At 44.9% G+C, this 23,198-nt stretch overlaps 2 protein-coding genes across 2 annotated transcripts in view; one reads left to right on the top strand and one right to left on the bottom strand.

Annotated features, from left to right (window-relative positions):
- Window positions 1-371, bottom strand: part of EME1 (essential meiotic structure-specific endonuclease 1) — a 72,664-nt gene extending 72,293 nt beyond the window's left edge. Inside the window, exon 1 of the mRNA XM_086930818.1 lies at window positions 289-371. The gene's annotated coding sequence lies outside the window, so the exon portion shown is untranslated. The remainder of the gene's footprint in view (window positions 1-288) is intronic.
- The window catches only part of MRPL27 (mitochondrial ribosomal protein L27), a 30,665-nt gene continuing 7,814 nt past the window's right edge, over window positions 348-23,198 (top strand). The window contains exons 1-3 of the mRNA XM_086930823.1: window positions 348-462; window positions 12,830-12,955; window positions 21,382-21,449. Of these exons, the coding sequence (XP_086786949.1) occupies window positions 408-462; window positions 12,830-12,955; window positions 21,382-21,449 (249 nt within the window). The 5' untranslated portion in view covers window positions 348-407. The remainder of the gene's footprint in view (window positions 463-12,829; window positions 12,956-21,381; window positions 21,450-23,198) is intronic.

The following is a 23,198-nucleotide window of genomic DNA, read 5'->3' as shown; positions in this document are numbered from 1 at the left end:
TACATAAATAAATAGGATAGGTGCTCCTAATGCGCGTTGTCTGTTGTACTGTCACCTTTCTGGCATCAGCACTTTAGTAATGTGTGCAGATATTTTAAGGACCGTATAAAACATTTGATTCTTATTTCTAAAATGTATCTATTTATACCGGCATTAGTTAGTGCCTTGCTTTTACTCGGGATACTAAGTGTCATGCAAGCCATGCAAATGTGTTGGATCAGCCTCCAAGTACACCTTACTTCATCCTTCGCAGGCACGCATCGGACTGAAACGTTTATGCTTACTCACCGATTCCCTGAGTTTATGCTTGTCACTCGATAGCTCTACACTCGCTTCCCTCCGGTTCAATTATTCCCGCGAGCGGCGCGCACTGGTGACGTCACTGCGAAAGCGCCAGCCTTGTAGCTATGGCGGCTTCCTTGAGTGTACTGTGTCGTGGGCTGGGGAGTGGTGGGTACAGCGGTAAGTAGTGAGATTGTATGCACAGGGATAAGGGGGTGCGTAGGTGTTGGTAGTGTACACTTGTGTGGATAGTGGTCTCCTGTGATCATTACGTGTGGGGAGGCAGTGCTGTCTGCAGAGGGCAAACAGGAGGGTGGGGGCTAAGCCACAGTGACATTCAACTAAGAAAGGGATTTTGGAAATGGGATTCTGTCGTAGAGGCAGCAGGATGCGAGGTGATTCTGAAATTTGTAGTGTACGGCATTTGTCAGGTTCTATCGCACAGAACTCTGGTTCCAGGTCCAGCATTGTTTTAGATGTCATCCCAAGGTCTGTGTAGCATCTAGGGTTTAAGTACAGGCATCGGCATACCTGCTGACTTGCAAAACAAGCATTTGCAATGCAATCGGTCTCGCCTTTGGGACCTTATATGTATTTAGCTATGCAGTACATTAGCCTGAGACAATTTCTATGGACTATAATCTAGAGAATGCTAAAGTGATTCTGGTATTTTACTGACTTCTGCTGGTCTTTTTCTATCAAGAAAGTTAAATAGAAGCAGTTGCCAGAAAAAGAGAAAAAAATGAAAGTCTTATATGTATTTAAGCTATGCAGCACATTAGCCTGGTGCTGAAACATCTACTGTTCTTTAACATGGAGGGAAAGTAAGCACCAGATATGGGAACAAATGGAGAGAAATATTGCCTTTCAGCGGTAAATGGTATAGTTCAAAGCTCTGTTTTTAATATAAAATCAGGGTCTTTGGTGGTCATATTTCTGAAAGTACTAGATTTAAAAAAGATATTCCCCGGGTGCTCGTGGAAGACAATTTCTATGGACTGTAATCTAGAGAATGCTAAAGTGATTCTGGTATTTTACTGACCTCTGCTGGTCGTTTTCTATCAAGACAGTTAAATAGAGGCAGATGAACAGAAAAAAAGTCCCTAAGTGGAAGCAGACAAGTCCTACGGCTGATCTTCAAAGCCCACATAGTACATACACATATAAGTATAAACTAAAGTATATACAAGAGGTCTTGAATGCTCAACCTAAAAACTTCACTGTGGGGGGAGGGGGCGGGCCTGGTGCAGAGAGCTATCTAAGACGCACTCTGCTCCTCACCAAGCCCCTACACCCCTCCCCCAAAAAACACAAAGGGTCACGGAGGCTGTCGCCGATGTCCTGAGGTGTTTTCACTCCTTTTAATGGACATTGGCTGCATACAACCAGCGACAATGAGCTGGGAATCCACTGTTTACAGTGGTTTTCAACTTGTTTGCCTTGCCATCATGTGATTTCGGCTCCTCACCGTTTGACCGTGTGACGGGATCCGAACTTGTGTGACATACAGTGGGTGACGACCTGTGAGTTGGCAGGTATGCATCGGCCCAACTGACTATAGTTGCTGTTTTGTCTCCAATGTTGTTCCAGACCTTGGCTGTAATATTTGATTCCAAGTGCCACAGGCTCTATTCAGGGCTGTAGCTATGCTCTCCTTTGCAGGTACTGGATGTATGCTTTTTCAAAATGTAATTTGCAAAAAATGTATACACAAATTACATTTTTTGCACTATAATATGTTATACAACGTAAAAACAATGTGCTTCGCTTGACCTTTCCTTACAAGAAATTCTCCTTGCCTTACTTCAACATTTATCAAGTCGGGTACTTAGTTAATGCATCAATAAAACACATTTAAAAGACGTAAACACACATTTACTTATTTGCAATTTCATATAGAGTGAAAAAGACGATGGACTTATCTGAGCACCTTACACAGGAATAGTTGCTACTGTATACAAGGTTATAAAGTATAACAATTTACACAGATACATCAAAGCTCACATCACTAAAAGTGTCCACAGGATGAATACCGCTATCCAAAGCTGAATATTGACAAGACTAAAATCATGATCTTGGAGAAGAGCACTCCACCATGGGACGCCACCTGGTGGTCAACAGAGCTAGGACAGACACCCACCCAAGCTAGGATCGACACCCACCACTAAGTGAACGCCATAACGGTCTCATGTTTCCATACTCTGAAGATGCTGAGGAATATTTTCAAATGGTTCCCAATTAGCACCCGAAAAACCGTCATGCAGGCCCTTGTCACAAGCAAGCTGGAGTACGGGATCACCTGCAACGCAGGGTTTAACAGAAAAAAATCACCAGAATGTTACAGACCATTCAGAACTTTGTGTCCAGAATCACTCTCAGCTCCCATGTTACACTCGCATCACACCATTCCTGAAATGGCTTCACGGCCTTTCCTTACACAAAACAGTACAATTCAAACTCCTCACCCCCACTTTCAAGGCACTACGTAACATTGTCCCAGCACACATCAACAATTACATCTGTTTTATCAAACCTTCAACACACCTCAGCTTGTCCGGACTCTTATACACATCTCACTCATATTGAAAACCAGATCCGGCAGTCAAGCTTTCTCCTACATCGCTTCTAAAGCGTGGAATGACCTGCCACTAAACATTAGAGCTTACTCCTCACTTCTTGAATTCGTCCAGAACCTGAAGACCTGGCTTTTCGTGTAGCAACAGTAAGCCCTAGGTTAGGCTAGATTCTCTCCTGCTTAGTACCAGTATACCCTTCTGGGTGATAGTGCCTCCACAAATCTGCATGCAATAACACAAGCTTCATCTATTCCATTCTCATTTGTTTATTACAGGTAATTTGAAAGAAAATTTATCGTCACCTCCTGAGTTTGACTAAGTAGCTATGCAGTTACCAAATGTTACATTTTTTTTTACTTTTTGAGAAAGAGGTGATTGGTTCACAGGACCATAGGGACTTGCTTTTGTGTGAAAGGTGGTAAGGAATTGGAATAGTTTAAAATGGGAAGTAAATCCTAAACTATCTCAGAGTGGTTAGGGACACATCTTGGAGTAAATGTGCCATTCACCCAAAATATTTACTGCTAATATCTATTGTTCAATTGAATATATTGGCGGAAAGCTGTCCAAGAAAGTTTTCAAGGATAGGGAATTGTTTCAGCATAAGGGTTGATTGCTGTCTCTGCGCCAGTCAAGTCCATAGTCTTTTCAGGTTTTGAATTCAGTTACTCAGTTTATAATGTGTGTTTTTTTAGCATAAATCTGGATCACGTTTGGTCTATCATTCTTTCTCTGTGCATCCTGTTCTTGACTTATCATTTAACAAATGCCCTTGAATATTGTTGACAAGATATCCAATAGGATGCTAAATTAACTGGAACACACTAAATACATAAGGGTAGTGATAGGGTAACCATGGAATTACAGACTTGCTTTCCCAACCCCCTTCCAGTTTTTTTAAGCAGGTACTGTTTTTTTGTGTTCACTCGTTTAATTATTTGCACAGATAGCTAAGAAACATCAAGTTGCTCTTCTGGTTGATCTTGGTCTTATGTTAATCCAGAGTACCATACATAGCATTAATCAACATTTATGACCTCGCCCCAACTGGTTGGAAGTGAATGAATGTTATTTTGATCTACGTGTGTCCAGCACTTTAATATTTCTGGCCCAGCACCTGGTATTGCTAGGAGTGCTTCAGTGTTTCTGTTTTAGAAAGTCTTGTCTTACTGATATGATAGAATTTTACAATAAATATCTCATGAAGTTACTTTTGACTAGTTGATTTGGGTACTTCTTTTACCATAACCGTGATTTTGGGAGTGGAGGTCATAGGTGCACTTGTAGGGGCTGTCCTTCCAACTGATATTCAATACAGCATTAAGAACTACACTGGTGGCCCACCGTTTAAGTTGCATAGCAGTTTGTGAGAAGTAACAGGCAGTGAGGTTTTTGGTAATAGCCATGTCAACAACATTCAGAATCTATATATTATCATCGCCGTCCCCCTTGTTGGCAGCTCACCAAATGTGCCACTTGCTCTCTGATTAGGGTAAATCGTATGGTCCTAACTTATGCTGTCATGGAAGATTGCTTGCAATCAGACACTCGTAAGAAGGCTACAGGCACATAGGTGCGATAATATAAAGTCGGAAGAACTGTCCCAACCATCCACAGTTTGTGTGGCTGAGGACCAGCAAAAGCAAATTGGGCAAAGACTGCAGCTCCCTGCACCTGCAGCTCCAACACTTTGGCTTGTTCAGTTGCCTCATGCACAGCTTCGTCACATAAGTCCCTCTTGTTGTTATGGTGGTAAACTGCTTATTGTAGTTCTAACATCTGCAAGAATGTACATAAACCTAATTCATTGACCTCACAGTAGCATTCCACAATTGAATGATTACAGAACGCGGGAGCCAGACTCATCCTGGACCTCCCCAAATTTACCCACATCTCTCCTCACCTCAAAACCCCCCACTGGCTCCCTGACCATAAAAGAAACCAGTTTGAGATGCTCACACACAACTACAAAGCCCTCCACAAACAAAGACCGTCCTACATCAACCATCGGCTGAATTTCCATCTCCCCTTGAGACAGCTGCACTCCACTTCAATCGCCCTCGCATACATTCCCCGCAACCATCGCACTCTCAGTGGGGGTAGCGCATTCTCCCACATCTATGCCAAAGCCTGGAATGTTTTCCACCTCTGAACCCCACCCTCCCTGGCAGACTTCAGAAAGTTACTCAAGACCTGGCTTTTTGACGCATGTGTAGCAACCTCAATGCCCAGATACCCCTAGGAGTGATAGTGTTGCGCTATATGAATGATTGATTGAATGTTACAAATAACTTTTATGAAACACAGCTGCAGAGGCATGCAACTGCAAAAACGTGTTCTTTTTCTGTAGCAGTCCAATGCATGCTTGCCACATGCGTTGCATTAGTCTGGCAGTAGCGGCCGGTGGTGGGAGTGCTGCCGGGCGGTTACGCGGAGCGGGGTAGTAAACTATGGAATATGGCCAAATACAGGCAAGTAAACATATAAATAAACGAAACGAATTTTGTTGCACGTACTGCATCGCATTTGGCACTCCCATCACCGGCCGTTACTTTAGTCTGGTCCAAAATAAACTAGATTATACACACTGCTCATGCTTTCATTTACAAAACATACCTTTGCTCTTCTGTTTGCTTTTTAAAATGATGCACCAATTTATAGATGTGTTGGAGGAGAAGGGGTAGGAATAAGCACTGCTGCTATTGACAAGATCTCATCATTCTCTGTGGTAGCGGTGAATAATGTTCACACCCACTACCCAAAAAATAGCAATTCAGTAGTCTTCCATAATGTGCCTGTAGCTAGGCAGAGCTCCCTGAGTATTTTTCTTCTAATCCCCTGTCCTCACATTTCCATTTGACTCATAAAAGTTTGTAAAAACCAGTGCATCTCTTATTATTACAACATAATCTACCACCCAAAGAGCAGACTGGAATGGAATATTCATTGCTATTGTAGGAAGCAGATGAGAGTTATGCAAAACTTTATTTTTGTGTTAGCCCGAGGTAATATCCTCCATGCAGTACAACAAACACAATTACTCATCTCTTCCAAAGACCAGTTCTCCAGTGAGGGGCATTCATGTGCTGGAGCAGAGCAATCGATAACAGCACTGAGGGGAAAGTAGCAAGAAGCACATATTTAGTAGTGCACATTCAACTGCATTGGCAAGTACTAGCCACACCTGCATTGTGGATAGTCAAACATCTTTCAGTAGTCATTTTAAAAGTAAGTTTATGACTTCCCAAGCTGAACTGATTACCCATACAGGATTTTATTATTGGTTAGTATTTAAAAGTTAGAGGCATATGTGAATTATGAATATTTAACCCCTTTGTATTTCTGTGTTTGCGTTAGTATAAGAGTTATTATTTTTCTTTTGCACTGTGTTATTCTCTGCTCACCTGGGAACGTGCGGTATCTCCATTTTGTTGAAGCTGCATTGTGAGTCGCTAACTTTGTGGGAGAAGTGGAAGAAAGTCATTGATACATGCCTAAAGTGGGCTGCTTTAATGAATAAAGCAGTTTGTCGTGCGAATGAGATTGTGTGTCGAACTGTTGGCTAAGTGTGCATATTAAAAAAATTTTAAAGTGGTTGTGGGAATAAATAACACCTGTGGTGACTCATTAAAACAGTTGATACTTTTATATGGAGTTACCTGAAACATGTTTGTTCGGGGCTATTGTAGAACAGTTGATTCAGCATGAATAGAGGGATTAAAGGAGGGAGTTTGGTCTCTTGGGCAGAGGAAAGGATGGAAAAGTGTGTCACTCTGAATTTTCTTGGCATAGGCTGAAATGGGCCTCAATTAAGCCTCAACTCCATATTGGATTTCAGAGTAGCTATGTTTATATATCATATTTTAATTTCTCATTGACACTGCTTGCAGCAAAATGTGCACTGATACTTTGAGATGGCACTTCGTTTTTGGAGAGCCTTGGAGGAAGTTTTTTTAGCTGATTTATCTCTCCAAGGTCTCTTCATAACTTATTCACTGTGAATTCATTCACTCGTGTGACTTTCATTGTTTATGAAACCAGATTTGTAGTGTTATGTGTGACGATACTAGGCAAGAGTGATAGTGCTAGGATGGTGGCATTGTATTAATCCTTTATTTTTTTTAATCGACATTGTATTGTATTGTAATTGCATTTATATAGCGCTTACTACCCCTGACGAGGCGTCGAAGCTACGGTCGCTCCACTCGCTCCCTGGACCTACTTGCGCCTGATTGTGCCCCCAATCTCGCCTGGTATCATCTGGAGACTGATATTGCCCTCAGCTCTGCTGCTTGATCTCTGATTGTGCCCCCGATCTCACCTGTGATCGTATTGCTGTATCTGGTATCGTATTATTGTTGCTTTTCAACTGTTCTGCCTTGCTTGCGCCTGATTGTGCCCCTGATACCCCCTACTGCATTTTGTACTGTGCCATTTGATCCTAGCTCCCTGCCGCTGCTCCCCCGCGGCCCCACCCCCGTTCCCTCGAGCTTCCCTGGACATCGCCACCCCGCTCCCGCCTCCCAGCTGCTCCTCCCTCCCACTTACAAACAAATAGGTAATCCCGCGAGCGGAAGCGCTGTGACCGTCCTGACCCAGTCAGCTACGGTCGCTCCACTCTCTCCCTGGACCTACTTGCGCCTGATTGTGCCCCCGATCTCGCCTGGTATAATCTGGAGGCTGATATTGCCCTCAGCTCTGCTGCTTGATCTCTGATTGTGCCCCCGATCTCGCCTGTGATCGTATTGCTGTATCTGGTATCGTATTATTGTTGCTTTTCAACTGTTCTCCCTTGCTTGCGCCTGATTGTGCCCCCGATCCCACCCACTGCATTTTGTACAGTGCCATTTGGTCCTAGCTCCCTGCCGCTGCTCCCCCGCGGCCCCACCCCCGTTCCCTCGAGCTTCCCTGGACATCGCCACCCCGCTCCCGCCTCCCAGCTGCTCCTCCCTCGCTCCGCCCCCTCCACTCTCCACTTATTACAGCTGCACTTACGCGCAGCGTTCACGCCCCATGCGCTCCGAAGGCGCGCCAAAGGAAAGCCCGTCTACGCCTGGACCGCGCCCAGAGCCATACCCCCTGGCCCTCGCAAAAACCACTCCACCCGCCTAACGTACGACGCCGCGTCCCTCATTGCACTCAACACCGGCCGACTCCCCGACTGCCACCAAGCCGCCCCAGGACGCACCCACGGACCCTTCACCTGCCTAACCTGCAAGTTCTGCTGCATCAGAACCCACACTACATCCACAAACCCCAAGCAGAGCTCCAACAACAACCACCTGAAGTGCATCCTGCTCAACACCCGCTCGGTCCACAGACACGCCATTGAACTATGGAACCTACCCGATACCACAACTCCGGACGTCGCCTTTCTCACGGAAACATGGATGAACGCCTCATCAGCGCCCAACATCGCCATAGCCATCCCGGACGGATACAAGATCATCCGAAAAGACCGCATCAACAAAACAGGAGGAGGTATCGCCATCGTTCACAAAAACACCATCCGCATCACGACCAGCACCGACGACACCTTCTTAGCCACTGAACACCTCCACTTCCAAATACAAACCAACCCCAAGACCACACTCAGAGGCACCCTCATCTACAGACCCCCATGACCCCGCACACAATTCAGCGAAGACATCGCTGACTTCGTCAGCCCGCATGCCCTCCCCTCCGAGGACTATATTCTCCTAGGAGACCTCAACTTCCATCTGGAGAATAACAACGACAGCAACACCACCACCCTGCTGGACAACCTCACCAATCTCTGACTCAAACAATTGGTGAACACCCCCACCCACTACGCCGGACACACACTCGACCCAATCTTCACCTCCAGCAAGCACATCTCCTTCAATCACGCCACGGGACTCCACTGGACTGACCACAGCTGCGTCCACTTCAGCTTCAGAAAGACCACGACCCACCACCACCCGCAACAAGTTCCCCGAAGATACTGGAACAAAATTACCACCGACCAGCTCACCACATCTCTAAACCAAACCCCTCCCTCCAGATCAACGGACCCAAACCAAGCAGCCATCAATCTCACACAATGGATCACCCACTGCGCTGACGAACTAGCACCCTTGAAAAACCCTAACAACAAGCCAGGAAGCAAAAAAGCCTCTTGGTTCAACGACGACCTCAAGAACTCCAAAAAGAACTGCCGCACCCTCGAGAAAGCATGGCGAAGAAACCCAACCACAAACAACATGACCGCCCTCAAGAACGCCACCCGCAAACACCACCAGCTGATCCGCACCACCAAAAAATCAGCATTCAAGGAGCGACTAGACAACAACGCCCACAACAGCAAAGAACTCTTCAGCATTGTCAAAGAGCTCATCAACCCCAACGCCGGCAACAACGACATCACTCCCTCTCAAGACCTCTGCGATTCTCTTGCCTCATTCTTCGACAGCAAGATCGCTGACATACATAACAGCTTCGGCGACCTGACCACTCCCCCAACCACATAACAGAAGCCCCCCACCACCACCCTCCGCGCCTGGACCCCGATCAGCACCGAAGACACCATCCGCACGATGAACTCCATCCACTCCGGATCGCCAACCGACCCATGCCCCCATCACATCTTCAACAAGGCAGACTCCATCATCGCCCCCCAACTCCGGGACATCATCAACTGCTCCTTCAACAGCGCCACCTTCCCGGAAAGCTGGAAACATGCCGAACTTAGTGCCCTCCTGAAGAAACCTACAGCGGACCCCACCGAGCTTAAGAACTATCGTCCCATCTCGCTCCTCCCATTCCCCGCCAAAGTCATAGAGAAGACCGTCAACAGTCAGCTCGCCGCCTTCCTTGAATCTAACAATGCCCTAGACCCCTCACAATCCGGTTTCCGAGCCAACCACAGTACCGAGACCGCCCTCATTGCAGCCACAGACGACATCTGGACACTGCTAGACAACGGGGAAACAGTGGCCCTCATCCTCCTGGACCTCTCCGCAGCGTTCGACACAGTCTGCCACCGCACCCTTGTACAACGCCTCAGGAACGTCGGAATACAAGATAAGGCCTTGGACTGGATCATCTCATTCCTAGCCGTAAGAACCCAGAGAGTCTGCCTCCCCCCTTTCAGATCAGACGCCACCGAAGTCATATGCGGTGTACCACAAGGATCTTCACTCAGTCCCACCCTCTTCAACGTCTACATGAGTCCCCTTGCATCCATCGCACGCCAACACAATCTCAACATCATCTTCTATGCAGACGACACCCAGCTGATCCTCTCCCTCACCAATGACCCAACCACCGCCAAAACCAACCTACACGAAGGGATGAAAGACGTAGCCGAGAGGATGAAGAACAGCCGCCTAAAACTGAACTCAGACAAGACGGAAGTGCTTATCCTAGGATCATCCCCTCTGCCTGGGACGACTCTTGGTGGCCCTCGGCCCTAGGCAGCGCACCCAAACCAACGGACCATGCTCGCAACTTGGGATTCATCCTAGACTCCTCCCTCTCGATGACCAGACAAGTCAACGCCGTCTCATCATCATGTTTCAACATCCTACGCATGCTCCGAAAGATCTTCCGTTGGATCCCCACCGAAACAAGGAAGACGGTCACCCAAGCACTTGTCACAAGCCGTCTGGACTACGGAAACACCCTTTACGCTGGAACCACAGCCAAATTACAGAATAGACTTCAACGCATTCAGAACGCTTCCACCAGACTCCTCCTAGACTTACCTCGCCACAACCACATATCTGGTCACCTGAGAGACCTGCACTGGCTCCCCATCAACAAGAGAATCACGTTCCGTCTCCTCACCCACGCACACAAGGCCCTTCACGACCTAGGACCCAGATATCTCAACACTCGCCTGACCTTTTACACCCCCACCCGCCAACTACGATCGTCCAACCAAGCCCTCGCTACGATTCCACGCATCCGAAGAGCCACCATGGGAAGAAGATCCTTCTCCTACTTGGCGGCCAAGACCTGGAACTCCCTCCCCACCCACCTCCGTCTTACACATAACCACCCCTCCTTCAGAAAACAACTCAAGACCTGGCTGTTCGATCAGTAGCGAACCCCTCTTCCCTTAAGCGCCTTGAGACCCTCTGGGTGAGTAGCGCGCTATACAAATTTATGACTTGACTTGACTCCGGGACCCATAGAGGATTAGTGTTGAATTAGTATAGTGAAACATGCAAGTACATTTTAAGTGGTGGATAGGTTAGTCCGTTATTTGGATTTGGAATGATAGCAGAAAGATAGAGGAGGACAAAGATTTGTATTTATATAGCGCTTGTTGACGCACGCTATTCAGGAAGCCTACAAAGGATTAGTGGTGAATTAATATGGTGAAATATGAAGTAATTTCAGTGGTGGATATTAGTCTGTTACTTGGAGTGAGAAGGATAGCGGAGGGATAAAAGGGGAAGAAAGATTTGCATTCATGTAGCCCTTGTTACCCCTGATGGGCGTTGAATCGCTTTTCTGGTGAGTAGCACGCCACTCCGGAACCCATAAAGGATTACTGTTGAAAATTAGTATAGGAAAAAAAAAAATATGAAGTAATTTTAGTAGTGGATATGTTATTCAGTTATTTGGGTAGTATAATGTATAGTTTAATATGGAGTTTGAGAAGTGAAAATGTTAGTCTGTTAATTTCGATTGAAAAGGATAGTGGAGGGATGAAAGAGTGAAAGGTTTTTTTTTTGTTTTAGGTCTTAGCAATAGGAGGAGGCTTTTGGATGAGTAAAAAAGGAGTTTTGGAGGGGAGGACTCAGAGGAAAGAGTTTAGAAAGGTTTGTTTTAGGGGATCGCTATAGTAAAAGAGGTGTCATATAATACAAGGAGGGGTAGAGTAGGAGAGAGTCTAGAATGGGTTATTTTGGCAATCATAGTAGTGGTATGGGGTTTGGGATAAATGAGAGAGTGGCTGTAGAGGATATATTGATAGATGTATAGGAGGAGAGATAGGGTAGTGCATTGGAAGGAGTAGTAGAAGAAGTTTGAGATGAGTCAGAAGGTTGGGCTAGAAGATATATTGAGCGAAGTATAGGCTGAGAAATAGGGTAGGGCATTGGAAGTGCTAAATTAGAAGAAAGTGATAAATATGTAGATCCATAATTACATTGAAAGTATATGTGTTGCAAGAGTTACAAAGTGTAGTGGTGTGCAGTGTGTGTGTTGTGCGTTAGTGTTATTAATATTTATTCACCTTAACCCTTTGCCTGCGTTGGACCGCCCCCGGCCGTCCGACGTCACGGTGGGCGTGTCCGGAGGACGGCCAGGGGCCGTCCTAACCACGCCCAGTCATAAATCACCCGCACCGGGGCGGAATTCCGTCCGCGGTCAACGGGTTAAGCTGACTGTGTGGTATCCATCATGAATTGGTCTATAAAAAGCTAAGATTTGAGTCTCTGTGTGCCCTTTTTCTGAGCCTCTAAGGATGCGCCTGATTTCCTATTGATTTGCTGCAAAGTCTAGAATTAGACTATTTTCCCGATTTTGTTCTTGCTGCACCTATTTAAATGCTGCCAGCCATTGACAAATGAGCCTTATGCTAACTGCCTATTATTATGCATTTTGACTGATTTTGAGATTGACTATATGTTTGCCTTCTGTGTTATTCTTTAATATTTTTAGTGAACCTTCATGGCTCCTAATCTTGCGCCTTTTGAGTCCCAAGACCTTTTAATTGATTGCTACATGAAATACTAATTTGAACCTTTAGGGGCACATTTCCTCATCTTTTCTTGAGGACACCACCACCCCCTATCCTGCTTAGGTGCTTTCTCTATCATATCAGATTTTCAGAGATTTCATCAGCATCACCAAGGCGTGAGATGTGATGTTACGTCTGGGAAACGTGTGTAGCATCATCTAGACCGATGATAAGATTGGGAACTAACTAAACTAATGTGATATAAACCTTGGACTCGGCATCTTCCTTGACTACTGCTTCTTTTTTTGTGTGACAGGAGTCTTAACTCTGGCACCTCTCACCCAGTGCCAGTCAAGATGGGCATCAAAGAAGTCTGGAGGCAGCTCGAAAAACCGTGGTGGCAATAGTCCTGGAAAGCGTTATGGGACCAAGACACTAGATGGTAAGGTGTGGGTAATTAAAATGGCCTGTCTACAGAACCAATAAAGTATGTGTCAGGGTTGACTTTGTAGACCCTAACTATGTGACCCGTTTTTAGGTCTCGCCTAGACGAAAGCAAAAGCGAAGCTTTTGCTGTCTATGCGAGACAACTTATGTTGCCGCTTTTCTGGGAATATTGTGGACATCAGACTGTTACGAGCTTTTTCTGCTGTAGTCAGGCTGTCACGAGCTTCTCCTTTGGAGATTTGACCTCGTGAGCGCGCCTTGACTGCATCTAATGGGCCGTGCGCTTCCGTGCCACTCGCTTTTCCTGCCGAGATTAGACCTCGTGAACGCGCACACATCCTCTCTCTTCAAAGAGAATGTGCACGCCCTTCAACGTCTCTCGCTAAGGCTCTCTCCGGGTCCTTTCCCTACCTGCCTCTCCATGCTCCGCTCTCTGTCTCGTGGGCCGCGGTGCTCCTCTATCTCTTCGGTGTCGAACGTAGAGAAGTCCAATTTTGTATATATGGTTCATGTTTAGGAAACTAGTAATGTTAGAGTGAGTACTTATCAGATATATATGAATGATTTCTGGGCAGAGTTGAAATTATGGACAAAGAAATTGTCCTATAAATGTATATACACATAATTAGTATTAAGATATCGCGTTTTAAGCGAATTCCTACATTCCCAAAATGCTCCTTGGCTATATGCAAATAAGGTTTGCACACTCATTGGAGAGTGCGTCTACCCCCTTTCACACACCCCTTTCGTTTGTGCTCCTTCCGATTGGCTTACATCGGAACTGAAAGGACGCTACAAAAGCCACCATCTTGGAAGAACTAGATACCAAGCCCAGTCAATACAGATCTACCGGTAAGAAAGCAAACGTTGCGACGTTTATCTGTTTAATGCAATTAATGTGAATTTATGAGCAAGAACAAAAACATGTTGCATTTGCTACATGTTGTAATGTTGCTTGAAATTTACATTGAACAACAGAATCAAAAATTAGAAAATTACACGGACATTTACAATACCTGGGTATATAAGTGCTTCATTTCAGTTTTGACGCAGAACTAAACCGGCGAGCACAAGACAAGATGCACCACTTTCATGACGATCGTTACACAAAAGGACCGCCTTCATTCTCATGCGTGCCTGGAAGTTGCCTGTTTGTCCCTTTTCTGTGTTGCTGACAGCCAGACCTTGCCCGCTTCTCAGACACGCCTCCACTAGTTTGTACAACTCTCTTGCATATCTTTGGCTCTCCTCCTTTACGGCGAGTACCCTGTTACCGATTGATGCTTGGGCACTGTGCTCCACTGTTAAGGTAAAATAAAATAAAATAAAAACTGTTAAATAATAATTGACGTTTTACAACGAGGAGTCACATTGTTTTCGAACTTATCTGTTTTGACTTTTTGCCCAGTGTTCCTTTAAATCCCACCGAGTTCTTCTTTGTTGCATCAGGTGACCGAGGAGGCTCCTTCAGGAAAGTATATTTTTTCAACCGATTTTGCAGGAAAGAGCAGGCTGAATCAATGTTTTTCTTCAATCCGAATCAATCAGGCAATGAATTTCCCCTGCATTTTTTCCTGAAACTCTCTCTAATCTATTCCAAAACATCGGACCGCATGAATTCCCCTATAATTGCAAAGCACTAATGCGCTTCGATGCCTCTTTAGGGGTTTAACTCACAGCGCATAAGAAGCTCCCCAAACTGCTTTGTCTTGTTCAGTAGAGAAAACATCTATAATTGTTTTATTTATGCGCCGCAATGTGTTTCAGAAAACAAGAAACTTTGACTGTACCGGATTTGTTTATTATAATTAAATGCATGTATTGTGTTCTACTATTTTTGTGACTAGAATAGCCGCGTAATTAGGTCCCGATCCCCGAAATTCTGCAGGACGCGTGTTATTTATTACACTCCCGCTTTTTACTTGCCTTCTCGGACACTGACAGAAGGAGACCGCTAGAACTACTTATCCCTTCAAGCTCCGTGGCTGGCAAGTTGACATACATTCTGTGCGACGTGGAGTGCTGTTTACGGTAGCTGAAACTGAGGGCTAGCGATATCTCTGTTCCCGGCCCTTTCTGACAGTACAAATGACGTTCAAGCCAACAAAAGGAAAGGTGAGTGAGAGAGAAAGTCCTGCTTTCTGGTGGGAGCTTGGGGACGGGTAGTCTGAGTTCGTAGAAGAGTTCTTCTGTTTCCCATGCGCATGTTTCAGAACCTCAACCAGGCAAGTCTGATGCTATCTGGGACTTGCAGTCCTGTGTATCCCAGTATAAAATCTGTTCGTCAGTACACAGACACAACAGGATTACCTATTGACGCTGGATTGGGAAAGAAGAGAGCCCTTGATAATGTGCAAGATGCACCATACCACTGAAGAAAGAGTTTAGAAATCCCTGCGACTTGGGAGTCAGAGAAAAGGGATCCCATGGATACGGGGGTAAAGGCATTATTTTATGTGTGGGAGTGGGGATAGGGGCCGGGGCAGAGGTATAGGAGACTACATTTCTGTTGTGGCGAGCGTGGGCCGGTAGCGGGGGAGGTGCTGTGTTTGGTGGCAGGGTCAATTTTTGGGGACCCACTACAAATTGCCTTTGGGCTTGAGGCCTGTTTCTGTCACTCTGCTAAATTTATTGTGCCTCGCACGTGGAACACGCTGCACCGTATTCACTACATCCACCTTTCCCAGGCAGTCTCATGTCTCATGCGCATATAAACAGCATCTTGGTAATGAGCCGGCTCTGAGGGCTGCGAACAAAAATATCACTGAGCATGCTTCCTCACTCCCAAATCAGATTCCGGGTCTACAGATCGCACTGTGCAGTATGTCACTGTGTTACTTTTAGGGTGGTTTTGGATTAAGATTCGCTGCTTTCAGGGCTCTTTTCATGTCTGTCTGTCTGTCTGCTTGCCGTGTGTATCTGGGCTGCTTATTAGGAGCTAGGGAGTTGTGCCGTGTTTCCCTTGCTTCTTTTCGTCTCTATCTTCCTGGACTGATCTTCAACAGGGAATAGTGCGGTGAACGCGGATTCTATTCTCTCATCGGTTTTCATAGTGAGAGGGTAACCATAACCTTTTTTGCCTGTTTCTGTCTCGGTCTCCCTCTGTCAAAAATTGCGCTTGGGGGCTGTGTGTATGTGCCTTGTCTGTCCCCCAAACTCTGCACAGTCGCATACATTCGAGAAGAAAATCTTTCATCTGGAATATTACAATGAAAATCAGGGAAGGAATATCCAAGCCGGATTCAGAGGAGGTAAGCACCAATTGTTGTTGTATGTGTTTTTATTTTTTAGCTGTGTAAGAATTTATTTCCTCGATGCCAAGGACTTTATAATCCTAGCTCTTTTCTGGTGTTATAATTGTGACAAATGCCTTGATGAATTGACTTACATTTGTCGTCCTCCTTAACCTATTTTCTGAATTCCAATGGTTATACTTAACTGCTCAGATAAAGATTTTTTACCTACATTGTGCTTGCTCTCATCCCCATCCTTGTGGGCGCTCTTACTTTGATCCATCGGTTACATGCTGTATGTGCATATCCACACAAGCCCCAGACATGATGCACAAACTCGCAATTAACATTGGCATGGCCTGTCTGTACCCGTCATTTAGCTCATGTGAGGGGGTGACCCAGTGCCTTCAGACCCTGACCGGTGCGTAGTTGTGCTTTACCAACTCCTGATGGATTGATATGTCTCTGCCACTTCTATCATTCATACACTCACCCTCTTTGCACGGTGCTCATGCTGGAGATGCAGGGTCGAAGAGTTCTGTGTGCCCTATACACCTAGCCCAAATAAAGTCTCCGTGCACAGCAGTTCCGTTTTTAAGCTGAGAATGTTCACAGCCCTGGAAGATGTTCTCTGGCCCCTCACTGCAGTCTTCCCCTCGCCTTCAATGCACATCTTCTGTGATGTCATTCAGGTTGAACTGTTATGGTGCTTGCCTGCTAGGAATGGTTTGTCCATGCTCCTAGTGCATGTGTTCGCTGCCAGGGAATGCTTGTGCTCACCTGCAAGGGATGTCCTGTCCACTCTTCTGATCTATGAGCCCGGGTGCAACAGATTGTTTAGTTGTACAAAAAATGGATATATTCATGTGCAGTGGATGGTTAGTGTGTTTTTAAACCCTTCATGGTGTGGCATATCGGCTGATCTTGCTTGGTGCTCACCTGCATTATTGCCTATGCAGGGTGGCTGCATTGTTTCTTACCCTTGCTACAGGCAGTCTGTCTGAGTCAAGCATGATGTTTGCACAGCCATGAGTTTTCTACTCGTGTTATAATTTGTGAAGCACACATTGGTTTACCACATCCTGAGTGTTTGCTTGCATTAGCCTCTCTCTTACCTCACCTATTGGCCTTCTATGTCTCTCTATTCATTGATGTCCTCTTTCCCTCACGTTTTCCCATTATTTTATTTCTTTCTCTCTACAATGCTCTCTCTGCCTCTTCTGCTCCATCTATCACTCCCTTTGCTTTCATCTCTCTTTCTATCCCCTTCACTGTTTCCGTTCACTCTCTCTGCTTCCAATGTCTCGCTCGTTTAATACACCTGTCTTACCTCTGTCTCTCTCTCCCTATTTCACCATTCTCTACTTCTCCCTCGCTCTTCCTCTGTATGAGCCTCATCTCTTTACCTCATCTGCACCTCTTTTCTCTCTACTTCAATGCAATAGCTCTCGCATTTGCGAGAGATTAAGCTATTGGCATTGTAAATGACAATGCCATTTATTTATCTGTTTTCAAAAACAAAACATAAATAAAAATGTTGGCATTTACAATGCCAATAGCTCTAACTTTTCAAAAGGCGAGACCGTTGCATTGTAAATGCTTGTTTTACATAGACCCTAACTATTTGACAAGGTTTCAGCAGAGTTTGAGGGGATGGGGAACACATAGCTTTACAGAGCCTGACTTCTATAACCAACATTCTGTTTTGTGGCTATATCAATTAGGTGGTGTGTGGATATACAGGGCCTGTCTACAGGACCAAGAGTCCAAAATGAATACATGCATGGCTTGCCCATGGTCTTTTTGACTTGGAACTTTGGTATATTCACATCAGCATGATGACCACTGTAGCTACATATTGCAATCTGACCCTCCTGTCCTCTGGGCATCAAACAAAGTTCTCTGACTACGGGCTTCATCCATCTTGTGAGGTGTTATTTAAGCCTTGCATGTCAATGAAGTCACAGCTTAAACATAACAGTCTGTTTTCCTCAGTTTTCTGTCTCTGCTCACTTTTAGATCTCACTTATAGGCAGCTTTAAAGGTCGGCTGTGTAAGACCTATTGTCTACAATATAATTGAGTGAGATTTGGGTCAGCACCGTTCTTTTGATTAGATTTCTCTTCTATCTCAGCTCTGTGTTCCATATTCAATGACTTGCCTTACTTATTCTTGTCCTACACCTAGACCATTTCTTGTTTACATAGTTTTTGATTGAATTCTTTGTACCCTTCCTCTGCCGAATTTAGGTGACTATTTGTTATTTTCTTTCAACACTCCATGGGAATGCATCCCTTTGTTATTCTTCCCCGTCCCCTCCTTTATTTATTATTTAATTTAATTGTTGTCTTGTGACTCAGCGAAACACAACAACCTTTGCCACCCCTTTCCAGTGCAGAACAGCAACACCTAGATCTGACTTCGATCTCAGCCAGGATCACAGAACCTCCTAGAATATGACTGAATTCTAGCCATAGAAACTTCTCATTATCACCATTTTCACGTAATACATTGGTGAAAGACCGCACTGGAAAACAGATCTTTCCAGGCGTTATCTTTACCTTAACGAGCCATACCTGGTAGATCATACTTGGTCTGCATACGTCTGTTCCCATCACACCTTTCTACACTTTTTAGCAAAGAACAGATTTGTTTATGCAGCTGTTCCGCCTTATTGGAGACTATTTGCGAACAGTCTTAACCTAAACAAGCATTGGAAATGCAATAGGGCTCGCATTAGAAGAGTTGGAGCTATTGGTCTTGTAAATCTAATAATTTTTTAAGTATTCATTTTGTTATTGTAAATGGCAATATTTATAGAATTTGCAAATGTGACACCTATAGCATTATTTAACATTTTTTTGTGTCATTTATAATAAAGCTTGAAACATTGACAGCTTATATTTGAACACGTGATGCTGTGATTGCGCTGAGTGATGCTGTGGTTGCGCTGAGTGATGCTGTGGTTGCGCTGAGTGATGCTGTGGTTGCATTCTGCCAACAAAAACCATCCTGCCAAATAAAAAAAACACGGTTTTCCGCATCGCAGACACTTAAGAAAAAAGTATTTGCTTGCACAAGGCCACTGCATAAAATAAAGTTACTAAAGTTAACTCACTGAACCTATAATGTTTACAAAATCATACATGCTGAAATCACAGGTGGGTGCGTAAACACATAAGGTAACATGCACGCAAACACACACCTGAAGCTCAAACATAGCACAACGAGTTGCAACACAGCCGTGGAACAAAAGCTTGGCCACCATGTCAACTGATGAAAGGAAACCTGATCCAAGACATAATAACACGCACACACATACACACAGGCGGGTGCGTAAACACATTAGGTAACAAGCACGCAAACACACACCAGAAGCTCAAACATATGCAGAAAGCACGCACACGCACACACACAAAGGTTTCACACACATACGACAGAAGCCAGGAAGGGCTGTGGCATGGGTGACCAGCCTGCCGTTTCTGCTAGTGCCGGGCCTCACATTGCATCACATATTCGGCCGCAACCGCAGTGTAATTAAATGAAGCATGTTCTACTCATGGAGTTCACACAGATCACTGCAAGGCCTTCTCTGGTATGTGATGCCAGATTAGCGCGGGAGATGTGTGCCATAGCTTCCAATGAGTTTCACAATTCACTGTAAACACATGTTCACGAAATGTGAGCACACTTCGCAATGGGGGCACTGGTGTACAGTGTTGATAATGAAAACACAATATTTAATTATTTTATGCTGTGTAAACCATCGCATTGCGACCTCGTGCATGCAAGTTCTTTACGCTTGTACATAGGCAGGTGAGTTAGAGGTGAAAGTTTGTAGTATGACAGACTGAGTTGTGGCAGAGTTTTTTACTCTGTCTGAAGCATCGAAATACAGAAATTTAAACAAGATTAATTAACAAGTTACAAAAGAATAGCATGGCAGCTATTTTTAGTGCTGAGGCTACTGCGATGTTAAACAAGCTGTCGCACTGGGAAGTGAAGTGAATAAATTAGGGGAGGAGAAATGCCTGAGGCAGAGAGCAGAGCACACGCTGGGGGATGCCTGTGGGAGGGAGGCTGGTGGGAAGAAACACCAAAAAGACGCACGATTACTCGGATTCCTATCAGTATTTTACGCGAAAACAATGTGAAACCATGTAGTTTTTAACAACATAATCCAAGAAACGGAACAAAATCAGTGCGCAGAACGCAGCAAGCTCTCTAGGAAAACAATATCCGTTGAAAACACAGTGTTGATAATGATGACACAATAATTATTTTATGCTGTGTAAACCATCGCATTGCGACCTCGTGCATGCAAGTTCTTTACGCTTGTACATAGGCAGGTGAGTTAGAGGTGAAAGTTTGTAGTATGACAGACTGAGTTGTGGCGGAGTTTTTTACTCTATGTTTGAAGCATCGTAATACAGAAATATAAACAAGATTAATTAACAAGTTACAAAAGAATAGCATGGCAGCTATTTTTAGTGCTGAGGCTGCTGCGATGTTAAACAAGCTGTCGCACGGGGAAGTGAAGTGAATAAATTAGGGGAGGAGAAGCACACGCTGAGAAGCTTGTGGGAGGGAGGCTGGGCTGCCTTTGATGTGGTAATGCGAGGCAGGCAGGCAGGCGGCTGGTGGCATTGTGCACGCGCTTTTTAGGGCTTGCGCTTGCGCAATGACCTAAAAAGCACATGCACTGCATGGAATCGCCAGTGGAATCGTGCTTGGTTAAACTCTGGATAAGCCACTATAGAGCTTAGCCAGCTATGCGCAAGCGCATCAGCAGGCGAGCCCTAAAAAGAGCCCACAGTGCAGCCCTCTCGAGTTTAGTCAATCAGTCCGTGGCTGGGTTGTGTTGCTCTACATGAATGGCCACAGAACTACTTTGTGCTGGATCTGGTGCTTCATAACCCATGTACAGCAAAGCATTAATAGTTTGTAATTCATGGCACCTTCTGGAGTCATGTCTCATAGTTTTCTAAACCAGTACTTCACGGGCGTACTTCACTGTAGATGGCAAATAGGACATGTGAAAATATGCAAAACATGAACATGCGTTTTTTCTAAAGTATCAACAGCATTTATTGTGCTTTTTTGAAGTTACTTCTTACCTACCTCCCACCCCATTTCCCAAATGTTCCCACTATTGAGTTTCCTTTTGAGTCAGGTGTTTTTCTTTCAGGGAAGTTCGTTCACGCTGGAAATATTTTAGCAACACAGCGCGTGATTCGTTGGCATCCAGGCGCTCACGTAAGTCACTTTTACACCTTGTATGTGTATTGTCTTGATGTGAAATAATAGAATTTAATTGTGCAAACCTGAACGTGAGGAGATAATCTTGGTATGAGTCTGTTTGTCGAGCTTTACCTAGCACTGGGGTTCAGTGGATTTTTCTTGTCCACTGATTTTAGTGAAAAAGAGCTGTGTCTGTACCAGTGATTTCTCTGCTATCAAGCACAATGTATGCCCCACCATCCGTAGGCAGCTTCCAGTTACTGCCTGCTACTTGACCAAGATCAAAGAAAGTCCATGCCAACAGAGAAAGGGTTCACGGAGCAAATGTCTACTACACACTTTGAACGTATAGGAAGATTCTTGATTAATATTCAGGGTGTTTTCTCTCTTTTCATTGCAAATAATGTATTTATTTATGGCACAACTCGATAACAAATATAGGAAGAAATAGAAGAAACCGGGTAGAAAATTCAGTAGATAAACAATTATTAGTAAAATTCACCCAGTGATTCGGAGCTGTTTTTAAAGTCAAGCAGCCCAAAAGATACAAGGGAGATAGCTTGATTTATTTAAAGTTTTGGACAGATGTTTCCATAGTCGTTCCATCCCTCGGATGTTTTTTTTTTCTCTGTATAACACGAGCGATAGCTTCCGTAAAATACCAATCTAAAAGAAATTTATACCAAAATTAATTGGAGGCTGGGGTACATATAACCGAAACTCACTGTGAAACGGAAGCAGAACACATCATGCTTTAATTGAACCCTGATGATGGAAAATCATTTTGTCAAAGAAAAGCGGTAGTAAGATCTTGTTTTTCTGTTGTAAATCTGAGAATGGGTCATAGCTGGTGAAAATGATGCAAGAATAAATGTTTACATGGCCAGGGGGTCGTATAAGGTTGTGGCCCATGCAGGGTACACGTCAGGCTCTAGAGGGGTTGCTATCCTGATTAAGAACTCCCAAACCCCCCCCCCCTTTTGCAGTCACACAGACATGGACGGACCCGCAAGGTACTTATGTGGGGATAACAGGAACATGGGGACGCCAGAAGATCACGATAATCTCTGTCTACGCACCACCGAAACTCCAGGCTAGAACCCTAGCTGGATTAGCTGTTATCCTTTTGAACACACCAGACACACTACATGTGGTGGGAGGGGACTTCAATGATGTTATGTACTCTCCATTAGACAGGTCAAAGGATCGGACTGATGCCCAAGCACTGTCCCCACTGGCGAGGACGATTGACACGCTAGGACTGATGGATGCCTGGAGGTGGCTCCACCCGGATGCTAGAACTTACTATTTCTCAGGGGCCCACAAGGTGTATTCAAGATTGGATTATGTCTTCCTTCCCCACCATGCTCTTAGCACTGAGGATAAGGCAGAATATCAAGTGCGAGGAATCTCGGACCACTCTGCTCTTCTGATGAGAACAGGGGTGAGACACAGAACAGGGGGCAGGAGCTGGCAGCTGACTGCATGGGACCTTCAGAACAAGGACTTGCTGCGGGGATTTAGGGAGGACACAAAGGTGTACTTCATAGATAATTTAGGATCTGTACAATCAGGGGTGATTTTATGGGAAGCTTTTAAGACGGTCATGCGTGATAGAGTCCAGAACAGGTTAACATGGGAAAAGAGGAGAATGCAGGACGAACAACACGACCTGGAATTTTGGAATTAGAGCAGCGGCATGTGGTAGATCGTGCCGCGCAGACTCTTAAGACTACTAGTGGATACACAACAACAATACAAGGC

The sequence above is a fragment of the Lissotriton vulgaris genome, chromosome 7, assembly GCF_964263255.1.
Source record: "Lissotriton vulgaris chromosome 7, aLisVul1.2, whole genome shotgun sequence".
Lineage (NCBI taxonomy): Eukaryota > Metazoa > Chordata > Amphibia > Caudata > Salamandridae > Lissotriton > Lissotriton vulgaris.
This window is presented reverse-complemented; position numbering and strand designations above follow the sequence as displayed.